General features: G+C 42.9%; 1 protein-coding gene across 1 annotated transcript; it reads right to left on the bottom strand.

The window, feature by feature from the left end:
* Positions 1 to 424: 424 nt before the first annotated feature.
* On the bottom strand, positions 425 to 9829 carry LOC115164437 (phosphoinositide-3-kinase-interacting protein 1). Its single transcript, XM_029716900.1, has 6 exons — positions 9763 to 9829; positions 9222 to 9350; positions 8322 to 8438; positions 6604 to 6786; positions 6220 to 6298; positions 425 to 2336 (listed from the first exon to the last, which is right to left on the bottom strand). The coding sequence occupies exons 1-6, from the start codon at positions 9827 to 9829 to the stop codon at positions 2117 to 2119; spliced, it is 795 nt and encodes a 264-aa protein (XP_029572760.1). The 3' UTR covers positions 425 to 2116.
* Positions 9830 to 11748: the final 1919 nt, after the last annotated feature.

The raw sequence follows: 11748 nt of genomic DNA on the forward strand, positions 1-11748 counted from the left end.
GTCTGTTAAAATAGCAAGATCAAATTGTTCTGATAATACCCACCAGAGGGCGAAATTGACTTGAAAAATGTTGGTAGCAATCAGGACAAGATAACGCCGATATCGGTGTTATGAAGTGGTAAATCGGTGGTGGATGATGGTTGCAACTGAGATCAGCTGTGTGTGGGATTTTAGAGCATATTTATGGTTTAAGGAGAGATCATCTGGCTATAATCTATTGGCCAATCTTGGTTTCTATTGGCCCATAATTTTTATATCTTGGTCAGTCCTTGCATGATAGCTCTGTCTATGAATGTGAGAGTGGTTACATTTCTCCAGGCCCATCCCTCTACTTTTTACTAAAACAGAGGTGGGGGGCATCACCTTTGTTATTGTATCAACTCCAGATTGCCCCTTTAAGGGTGAGGAAGGAGGATGCAGTTCATCTTTTTCAAAATCAGTTTTATTTCAGTCGCAGCAGTAAAAACCTGCCAAACATACAAATACAAGTACTAACCTCCAATGAGGAGCAACAGTACTTTGATGCATTGCAAAAGTGAAGAAAATGATGTTTACAAAACATTGCACTAAAATTAAGGAACCACAATGATTGAGAAGTAACCAGTGACGCAGAATGATTTTCAACCATTTGAAAGATGAATAGTCTCATCACAAAATACCATTTGGAGTGATGCAAGGTTGCATTAGCAGAACAACAGAGCAACCATGTAAAGCAGGAAGATATTACCTTTCATCCCAACAAAAGACAATGTGCTGAAATCAATTAATCCGATGATACGTTACATTTTCTGACCAACTCTGTGGCATTACTTTCAGCATCCTATTTCAAAATGTGACAGAGTACTTATTAAGCAGTTAAACCATCCTGTGCATATCTAATAAGCTAGGTTACCTCAAAAGGTTTGGCCTTATATATCCTCTTTACACTCTTACTTTGCTCCACTGCTTGCCCAAACATTTGGGACACATAATTCAATGGTCTAAATTCAATCTAATGTCACAGGCATCAAATCTTAACAAGAGACTGTTCTGTTCTGTCCAGGCGTCATTCAACATGATCTGTCTGGTTCTAGCCAGACAACAGACTGAGCGGTATTCTGTTTCACGCCAGTGCTGCTGCATTTTGTCCTGAGAACAAACTGTCTCTTCGATTTCAAAAGAGGTTTCCCTTTTCCTGTCACTCCTTAACCTGAGGAACGATACAGTCTGTCTCATGTAAAGCCAACGAATGGCTGATGTTTGTCGTTACTGTATATTGGCTTCTGTCACACAGACTTAAGATGAGTTAAACAGAAAGATCACCAGGGGAACCATGCAAAACATTCAGATGCATCATGCTAAGGCAACGCCACTGCTTCAGCGAGCGGGAGATGTTGCCTTTTCTTTTGCAGATCTGATTTAGACCTAATATGAATTTTCTCTGAAGCTAATTCATTACTCCACACATCTGTCCCAACACTGTCTTTCAGACAGAAAAACACAGATGTCTAACAGGGCTATCCTATACATCTATCTGTATACTAGATGCCCTCCCATACCTGACCTAGCACAGCCAAAGGGTCAGGGGACGTGAGTAGCATAGTTTTCTCTGGTAAGCCCTTAACACCCAACTGCCGCACTTCAATATGAAAAAGAAAGCAGAAAATAAGAAAAGGCTATGAATTCCCCCTTTCCAAGCAGTGACTCTTACTCTCTTCACCCAAAGCTCATAAAATCATCCTCTCTCATTAACTTTGATTGATACACATCCCATTGCTATAGCAGGGGGTCAGCCCATGATCATGTTTTCTTGGATATCAAATGCACTATTTCTCAATGAGCATCCCTGACATTCACATTTGTACACAACCATCACCAGATTCACCTGATGGTCTCCACGTGGAGTGACATTAGTCCTCCTCCACCTGTTGTGTCGTATTTTTCCCCTGTTTGTGACACGTGTGTGTGTGTGTGTTAGAAGCAGGGCAATAAGGACACAGAGTTCAGTCTTTGGAGCTCATCCCTTCTCCTCGTAGGCCTTTAAAAGGGGGGTGATTTGGGGGCAGATGGAGGTCAGGCTAGGGGAGTGTTTTGGTCCTGCCATGGTCCATTCCCTGTCCAGTGGGGTGGTCAGTGCTCAGGCTCCTGGTGTACCAGCCTGCTGGCCCATCAGGGGGTCTTCCCCCTCTCCTACCATGCCATCCTGGGTGGGGGTCTGCTTCTCGGCCGTGATGACGATGGTGTTTTCATCCAGCAACTCACAGGTTGGGTTGGAGAAGGCCGACAGGGGCAGGGTGATCCTCTGCATCTCCCGCTCATACACACGCTGCTCATGCTGCTTCTTCAGGTCCCGACCTCTGCAGCAAACAACACATAGACAGAACAGGTTAGGTGGACTGTGATACCAGGGGCGAAGCCAGAGGGGTGTCCGGGGTGGCACTGGACACCACTGACATCTGATTGGCCACCCCGGGTGCCACACCAAAATGTTATTCCCTACAGGCAGTTTGATGCTGATTGACATCTCATTTCACCTCTTGTTGAAAGAAGCAATTATTTTGACGTTTTCAAATCGAGGACGAGGAAGAGAGAATGTTAACGTTGGTTGCGAGATACAGAAGAAGAAGAACATACAGAAGAAGAAGAGAGAATTTCCACAGCTCCACCAGCTCTTTTCGCGATTGGCGAAAGTATCATATTTGAAGTACGTTTTAAGGTTTAGCACCGGGTTTAGGTTTCCTGAACAACTTTTACGAAAGTTGAGTCGCTGTGTAAGTTAACGTTAGACCGTTGGCTCCATTAACAGACAGTTAATCAGATAAGAGAGATCGGTTCCCAATTTAGCCTAACATTATGTTTACATCTGTGCAGCGTCGTAAGTTACAGTATACAAATGTTTAGCTAATGTGGGGTAACTAGCAGGTTACAGCTGCCAGTGTTCAGCAAGTTAACATTCAGCAATTTGAAATCCATTAACTCAGATTTTCGTACTTGAACTCAAAACGAACAATTGTTATTATCAATCTGTTAACGTTACTCAAAAGATTACCACAATTTGCAGATAGCCTGTTTGCTATCGTAAAGGTGTAAGAAATTATAGCTAGCTAAGTTACTTACTGCAGAGTAGGGCTAGCCATGATCTAACTAGTAACTTAGGCTGATAGTTGATTTTAAGGTACAGTTATGATAATGAGGATTTGTAATTGAGATTGGACTAAAATGTGGGTAATTGGATGCTTAGATGTAACCACAGACTGTCTTATTTTTGCATAGGGTCAATTAAACATGAAAAGAAAGGGAGAGATATCAGATTTCTTTTTAAAAAGAAGCAGAAACAGGCAGATCAGCCAGAAGAGGACTGGCCACCCCTCATAGCTTGGTTCCTCTCTAGGTTTCTTCCTAGGTTTTGGCCTTTCTAGGGAGTTTTTCCTAGCCACTGTGCTTCTACACCTGCATTGCTTGCTCTTTGGGGTTTTAGGCTGGGTTTCTGTACAGCACTTTGATATATCAGCTGATGTAAGAAGGGCTATATAAATACATTTTATTTGAACAGACCCCAGCCCTTGCATCACCACCGGACCCCAGAGCAGCTCCCTACCTGAGGCTAGTCAGAGTCAGTGTGTTCAGACTTCACAAGGACCCAGTCTACCACCACCAGGTCAGAGCATCTACCAGACAGTCAGTCACATGCCCAGTTCAGAATTTAAGTTTAGCTTCAGCTTTTAACAGATGATTTTGTCAGATTAAGCCTCACTTTAAAATGTTGCTTGTTGATTCATGTGTGTTCTTGTTTGATGGCTGTGGCATTTTAATTTTGATCATACACTAATGGTTCTTGTGTTATTTTAATGTAATAGATGTATCAAGGGATGACACAGAGACCTCTGGCTCTGACAGAGAGCAAGACAGTGAGCCAGAGCTGCCAGGAGATGTCATCAAGCCCCTCCCTACTGCATCAAGCACCAGATATGCTGTTCCAATAGGACCCAATGGTAGGCCAGGCCTATACTTTAAACTACACATTTTAGTTAGCAGCTGTTAGTATCTAATCTTGTGGATCCCATAATTATACATTTCCATAGAGATACGACACATTATTTAATGTGTATTTCAGACATTTCAAGATCCAGAGAAGAGGTGATTCTAGTGAAGTAGTGAAGTAACCCTTTTGGACCACAGTATCTGCCACATTGAAGAACTCCGGGTTAAGTTAATTATCACTTCTACCTCTAATCAGTAATCATAGGATTCATTCATGCTCCTTAGATGCCATGTTAGGGTTACACACTCATTTTCTGTCATGGTCTGTGGACCCCCTGAAGTAGCCTTGGCCACCCCATGTATAAAATTCTAGTTCTGCCACTGTGTGGTACTGATCATAGTGTTGGGGCAGATTATATACACACATGGGGTTGACAATTGCTATTTCACATTGCAGTTTGCAGAACTAATGTCTTTAACCTGAGGAAAACACAGCTATTAAATCAGAGAGGCTCATCATAGCGTGCCTCAGCAACTTATTTTGACCTGGGTAATCTTTCAAAACACTTGGAGAGCCAGCTTGGGTCCTGATTTCTATTCATGACAAGAACGAGAGGTAGTGTCCCATGCTCAGTCTCATACCACTGGATGAGGGTATTTTTAACAGTGTCCCATGCTGAGTCTCATCATTGGATGAGGGTATTTTTAACAGTGTCCCATGCTGAGTCTCATATCATTGGATGAGGGTATTTTTAACAGTGTCCATTAATCTTCTGGTAGCAGAAATGACAGGGGCGGTTCAAGGCAGTATCTGGTCTGGTACAGGGAAGGGAATGTTTTGATGGAGACCGGGGGTAGCTGGTGGCAGGCATGCTGCAGTATGAGCTAAGCCAGTCCAGGCAGGTGACTGGAGTTGTCTCAAATGGCACCCTATTCCCTATATAGGGCTCTGGTAAAAAAGTAGTGCACCATGTAGGGAATTGGGTGCTATTCAGGACACAATCTGAGAGTGTTGTGAGGTCTGCTATCTGCTGAGCCCCAGCCGGCACAGGGAACATGCCATACTGTTGGACGGGAGCCTCTTCCTGCCCCCTGCTTCTATGCGACACTACGCCCCACTACAGCACTGATTCTACACATTGGGTCTGAGTTATGTAATTTTAGGAATCAGCAAATCCTCCTAACCCTCGCTATTTACTTATTGTGTGGCTATCCTTCCAAATCTTGTCTCGTTGACTCGACAAGCCTGGGATTCAGAGGCTGTACCTTTTCCCTAAACCTGATATTACTGCGTGAGAAAGAAAAAGGCTAAAACTCTGTATCGACGTATGATTGGAAATTGATCTAATCAATTTCATTCAAGCTACTCTCAAAAATACACACATATCATTGGTGGCATGGATTCACCATCAATATGTGATGATGCTTGCTTAGCCTCCTACATGTATAGTAAACACGCATCACATTACTGATGTCACTTGTCTCTGAGTGCAGGTCTAGCCCCCCCGGACTCAATCAGCTGCTGCCGCTGCTTCCCCTCATTAATAATGAGCTACTTAGAATAGATAACGATGACAGTCCCACATAATCAGATTGGACAGCCAAACTCTGAGCTTCAAGAGCATCTAGATCAGTGCTAGAGGGTATCAGTCAGAATCCCGCCCTGTACAGCACTGGGCCCCTCTTTCTGCCTGCTGTACCACTGCAGTGGATTCTCTATCTTTCCAACCCCCCCACCCCCAGGACTCCTTCACGCTCTCCACTCTTTCAGAATCAAATGTGGGTGCCTAAAATAGCCAGACTGCAGGCATTCTCTTCCCCTGTTTTTCTATTCCATTTCTTGTTTTCACGTTGTTGTTGTCTTTATGGCAGTGGGTCTCATCACATCCGAGTGACACCGCTCTACATCCTGGTAACATTCTGTGCCCACTGCCCACACATGCCCTCCCTCACCCCACTGACATTCCGCCAAAGAGCTGTGCCAAGCCTGTGCAACGCTACATTCGAGTTTTGAATCACCACTACACCACTGTCTCTCTCGCAGTAGAAAGAAGCATCTGTTGCAAATCGATGAAACATTGTGTTTCTACTCTCCGGAGAGGCACCATTTAGTCTTGTGGTGCACGACATGTGTTCTAGTTCTTATGTCACTCACACATACCACATGATACAACCTAACAAAGTAGTAAAACATAGCTAGGGTTGTAATGTTCTCTCTCCAGTTGTAGCACCTAGTGTAGCATAGTGGCTGATACTGACCTCTTGTAGAAGTATCCGAAGGTGATGCCCACCCCGAGGAGGATGATAATAGCCATCATGAGGATACCAACCACATAGCCTGAAAGAGACATGACACACAGGCTCTATGGTTACCAAACTGAATTCACAAAAGTTTATGTATTTGAAAATGTGCATATCAGTGCACTTCACTTGCAGTGAGGCAAATAATGATGTTATCCCTATGAGAATATTTTGAATCCTTTATAACTCATTTATATGACCATTTATATCCATCTCATTGTACCAAGCCGAGCTGCATCAAGTTGGCCCCCTCTTTTTAGTACTATCCCTTTAGGCTCACATGTTATGGCCCTGTGGCATCCCCCCTATTCCCTATGGCTCAGCAGTGAGATCAGGACATACCAAGAGTGCCCAGGTCCTTCTTCTTCTTGGGTCCTGTGCGTACCCTCTGGATGATGCCCATGACTGGCTGGACCGCATTACCCCCTCCCTGGCCATGCCCAGACTTGGCCGGCTCAAAGATCTCTGTCTGTGCTGTGGTGAGGGGGCCTGCCTCTGATGCTTCTGCCTCTGTAGGGGCTTCGTCTGTGGAGACAATATGATCAACATCCAGTCGCCAAACACTGACCAACCGCCGTGTTAGTTTGCTTTTAGTTTTTTCCGATGTTGTATTTGGGTTTCTGTACTTGAGGACACATGATAGTAATAGTTTTAACTCTATTTCTTGTTTAATGATTCACATTTCCCAGGCCGGTCAGAAGAGGCTCTTTACATGCTTTATTGTAGAATCTACATTGAGATAAAATAAATGAGTGAATAGAGGAGGAAACTAATTTCCACTTGGTTCCACGTAGTAAATGGCATGGTTTCTAATCACTGCCTTGTTTGACATCAATCAAGTTGACACAGAGGCTATCTTCAGATGGGCAGGAGATCTACTGGATTAGTCTAATTTGTTTACTTTGAAAGCAGTTCTATAAAGAAAATGCATAATTAAAAATGACAGCCATTTCACAGCAAAATGGGGCAGAAGCGCACTACACGTGATGTGATCGCAGTCTCAGGGGAAAGGAAACTGCAGCTGCGGATGTCAACATCTGCTCTCCAAAAAAGGTGTTTACCAACTCTGCTGGAGTTAAAGAACATGAGGTCATAGCCAGCATTAGCCAATTCCCTGCTGTCTCCATGGGAAAGGTCTAATTTCCACCAATGGGTTGAGTAAGAGGTTCAAGCTTATACCTAACCTTATGAGGCCGCCTGCCTAACAAGTTATGGCTCTTTAAAATGTAGCATCTGCCGGTTCCGTAAGGACAGGGCCCTTGTTATTGTTTGACATGCACTGTCTTCCCAGACAATGAGAGGTCAGAGATCAAACCCCCAGGAAACAGCCTCATAGTGGATTGACTCTTCTCTCACAGCTTTTCACATGGGAGAAGAGACTTCTCCAGATATGCCTAATCAGCAGGCTTATAAAAATAAAATAAAATGCAGCAGTTTGTGTATAAATGCATAACCATAAAAAAAGATCTACAAATATCTTGTCTAAAAATCTTCAGCTAAAGATCTCTAGTTTCCTTATTTTTTATATTCTTTATTTAACTAGGCAAGTCAGTTAAGAACTTGCCTCCTAGAACTTGAGAAGAAATACATTCTAGGTTCCCAAGAAGGAAACACACACCTCCCATTAGTTTGCTTGGTTCTCAAGGCCAACTCTTAGGGGGACATTCCCACCATAACACTTCTAGAGCCTCGCACTTTGACCTTAATAATAACATTCACAGGGTTAGACAAGTTCTCAGAAAAACACTTACATTTCACCTCTTTAAAGTTAGAAATTTCTCAACTACAGTGACTTTCCTTTCCAAGAACTGCTTTGAGAATACATTTAGGGAAGGGCAGAGGAAGCAGAGGACGCAGCCCCCCCCATCCAATAATGTGTTTTTACCCATCCCTGACCTACATTTCGATGTGTGTGCATAATATATATTCCCTCCGTCAGGTATATGTTTAAACAGCATTTTACATACATTTCCCCAATGTAGTGCATTGACTTGTGTACTGTCAGTGGAGGTATTTCTATTAGATGGATTATTTCTTTGTATGACTGGGCAGCTAAATACCTTTGCAGGTGTCAATGGCACATGATTGTCTCTGTGCCTCAGCATCTGGGCCAGTCACGTAGCACCAGGGCTTCTCAGAGGAGTCTGGGTTACGGCAGTAGTTATGTTCCCCAATACCTACAGAGCATGAAGAAAAGGACATCAACATCCTCACTGTTCCTCACAGGTGGAAAAACCCTCACGGTATAATTAATTAAAAGCTTGCATAATGAACACAAAGGGCATGAAATATACTGTACTACTGAAATGCATGCTCTGGCTCTGTATTTTGCCAACAATATTGAAATACGTCAACCCTGACCTTATTAATATAACCCACACAGAGAGACTACAGCCTGGAGTTATACACTCATGTGAGGAACATCTATAACCAAACAAAGAGATCTTTGAGCCGGCCAAGTCTGGGCTTGTCTGGGCTTGCCCAGGGAGGGGGTAATGCGGTCCAGCCAGTCATGGGCATCATCCAGAGGGTACGCACAGGACCCAAGAAGAAGAAGGACCTGGGCACTCTTGGTATGTCCTGATCTCACTGCTGAGCCATAGGGAATAGGGGGGATGCCACAGGGCCATAACATGTGAGCCTAAAGGGATAGTACTAAAAAGAGGGGGCCAACTTGATGCAGCTCGGCTTGGTACAATGAGATGGATATAAATAAACATTTTTACCATCACAGTACGAAAAAAAAAATGCATTCACTACTGTAAGTCGCTCTGGATAAGAGCGTCTGCTAAATTACTAAAATGTAAAATGTAAATGTAACAAATGTGCCATTTAAACCAGGGCACTTCTAGTGAACACCACAACAATTGTGGCAGATGAGAACTTGTCAAATCAATGAATTATCAATTTGTTGGTATATTACATTTTTGGTTGTGTCATGAAATGACAATGTAATTTACCCATTTGTGAATCTCTATACGCCATAACATCATAGTCCCGGGTTGTGTTGGTCCAGTTCAGACAGGTTAGTCCTGTGTAGGAGCTCTGTTGCTCCCCCCTGTACTCTACACCGTTGGATTTGATGCAGTCTGGGGACACATTGATTTATGGAAAAATTAACATGTTCAGTTGAAAATAAAGAGGAGAAATGAATAGCAAATAAAACATCAACATACTGTAAGTGCAGAATCTAGAAGTAATACATTCAACAACGAATTGCCACGAAAGTTCTGTAATCGTACATTCATATTAATAATCAACACAAAATGTATTCTTGAATCTCCTTGTTGTAAACAAATACATTTTAGAACTTGCATTTTCTTGGGCTCAATTTCTCAGGTCCTAAACCATAATGAAACTATACAATTCAAATTCTTAACTGATAAAGGGAATATATTGAGTATATAACAAAAACAAATAAACCTAATTATATTTAATAAAATAGACTGGTGTGAACAAAGGCATTGCTTTTCAGTCGTCATAATAAGAGTATTGTGTTACCTTCAGCATTGGGTGTTCTGTCCGCTAAAGCCATGCTTAGCAAAACAAAGTGCAGCGAGAAAAACATTCTGTAGAGTTCACAGGGTGAATAAAACCGAAAAATGATCAGTGCACAAAAGGAAATAGATGGGTTATTTAAATAAAACAATCTGTTCTATTGTGGGAGAGCCTATGCTGAATAATTCAGTCAAACTGCTCTCCTCTCTGCAGACTAGCCCTTCTTCTCCGCAAAGCAAGATCTGTTTACTTCGTAAACAGCCTCTCTCTCGTTCTCTCGGAGAAGGAACGCCCCTTTGCACTGCAGTACCGGGTGGCTGCAGCTGCGGCGCGCTGCCTTTCTCAATGTCCTAGACGTAGAGCCAAAAGTGCTCCACCCAGAAACTCCCTCCATCCATTGGGACCAAATTGACATGCTCAGATTGGTTACTTGGCACTGAATAGTACATATTTTAATATTGTATCGTCATGGAGTTATACGATTTGAATAACTCGCTGTTTCTCTTGATGTTTGAGCAGCTAAAATGTAGTTTTTATAAGTAAATAATATATGGTTCCTTCAGGATCTGTTGATTTGAATGAACTGTGTTAAGTGAAAAGGTTTTTAGCCGGCCTTGTTATACTGATCACTGATCGGTTGTATCATCCTTTTTTCTAATCTTCTTTTGATGTAAGATTTAGGTGATCTCCTCCTTTGGCAGCACAGAGCAAAGCCAACCCACTGCCCCACCAACTACATTATCGGCTGCAGGAGACATGGCAAAATGAATTGCAGAAAATGAAACAATAACAGCATTGAAACACTTCTCCCTTGTTTGTTCCCCATTTAGCCTGCTGGCCCACTAGAACACATTACGGAACTCATAAATTATTTCCCCACTGCCCTACTTCGCCAGCGTACAAAACAACACTCTGAATATAGACTGTCCAGAGTCCAGACACCGTCCCACTGTATCTCTCAAAAAGTCTCTCTGCCTTCCTGAGCTGTCCAAAGATTACCCCAAAAGACTCACACTATAAAGTATGAGTGCTGGCAATAGACTTGACTTGCAACACTTTACATATTACCTCAATTATTACCCCCAAGTCATAAGACTCCTGAACATCTAATCAAATGGCTACCCAGACTATTTGCCTTGCCCCCCCCTCCCCACACTGCTGCTACTCTCTGTAATTAGTTATTATCTATGCATAGTCACTTTAATAACTCTACCTACATGTACATATTACCTCAATTACCTTGACTAACCGGTGCCCCCGCACATTGACTCTGTACGGTTACCCCCTGTATTTAGCCTCGCTATTGCTATTTTACTGCTGCTCTTTAATTATTTGTTCATTTTATTTTATATTTATCTATTTTTTACTTAACACTTATTTTTCTTAACCTCTTAAAACATTGTTGGTTAAGGGCTTGTAAGTAAGCATTTCACTGTAAGGTCTACACCTGTTGTATTCGGCGAATGTGACAAATACAATTTGATTAGATTTTTTATCCCAGCTATGCCCTTTGCTCCCTCCACACAACCTTCCTCCACCACCCACCCCCTCTCTCCACCATGTTCTCCCTCAGTCTCGTTCCCTGACAGGACATCAGAAGGCTATGGGGACTGGAGGGGGCCGATGTTAAATGCTGCCCCCTCTCCCTGTGCAGGCAGCTGGGTGTTCAAAGGAGAGAGGCCCCTGTTATTGTTGGCTGACCCCAGCAGAAGGAGAGAGCCACAGGCCACTGGCAGAGCATGACTCATTCACTCAGCAGCCGCTTTTCAAACAAACGTCACCCTGCTTTCAAACAATTACCAATACAAACACTCTCCCTCTCTCTCGTACTCTCTATCCCATTCTATAGTCACTCTGTCTTTCTTCCCCATGCCAATACAAACACTCTCTCACACCCAGTTCTCTCTCTGGTTCATCTAAACACACACACACTCTCTAATGCAGTATATTACTTCATTGTCAGTCCTAAAACCAATCTCACACGGACAG

Source organism: Salmo trutta, chromosome 27, assembly GCF_901001165.1.
Source record: "Salmo trutta chromosome 27, fSalTru1.1, whole genome shotgun sequence".
NCBI lineage: Eukaryota > Metazoa > Chordata > Actinopteri > Salmoniformes > Salmonidae > Salmo > Salmo trutta.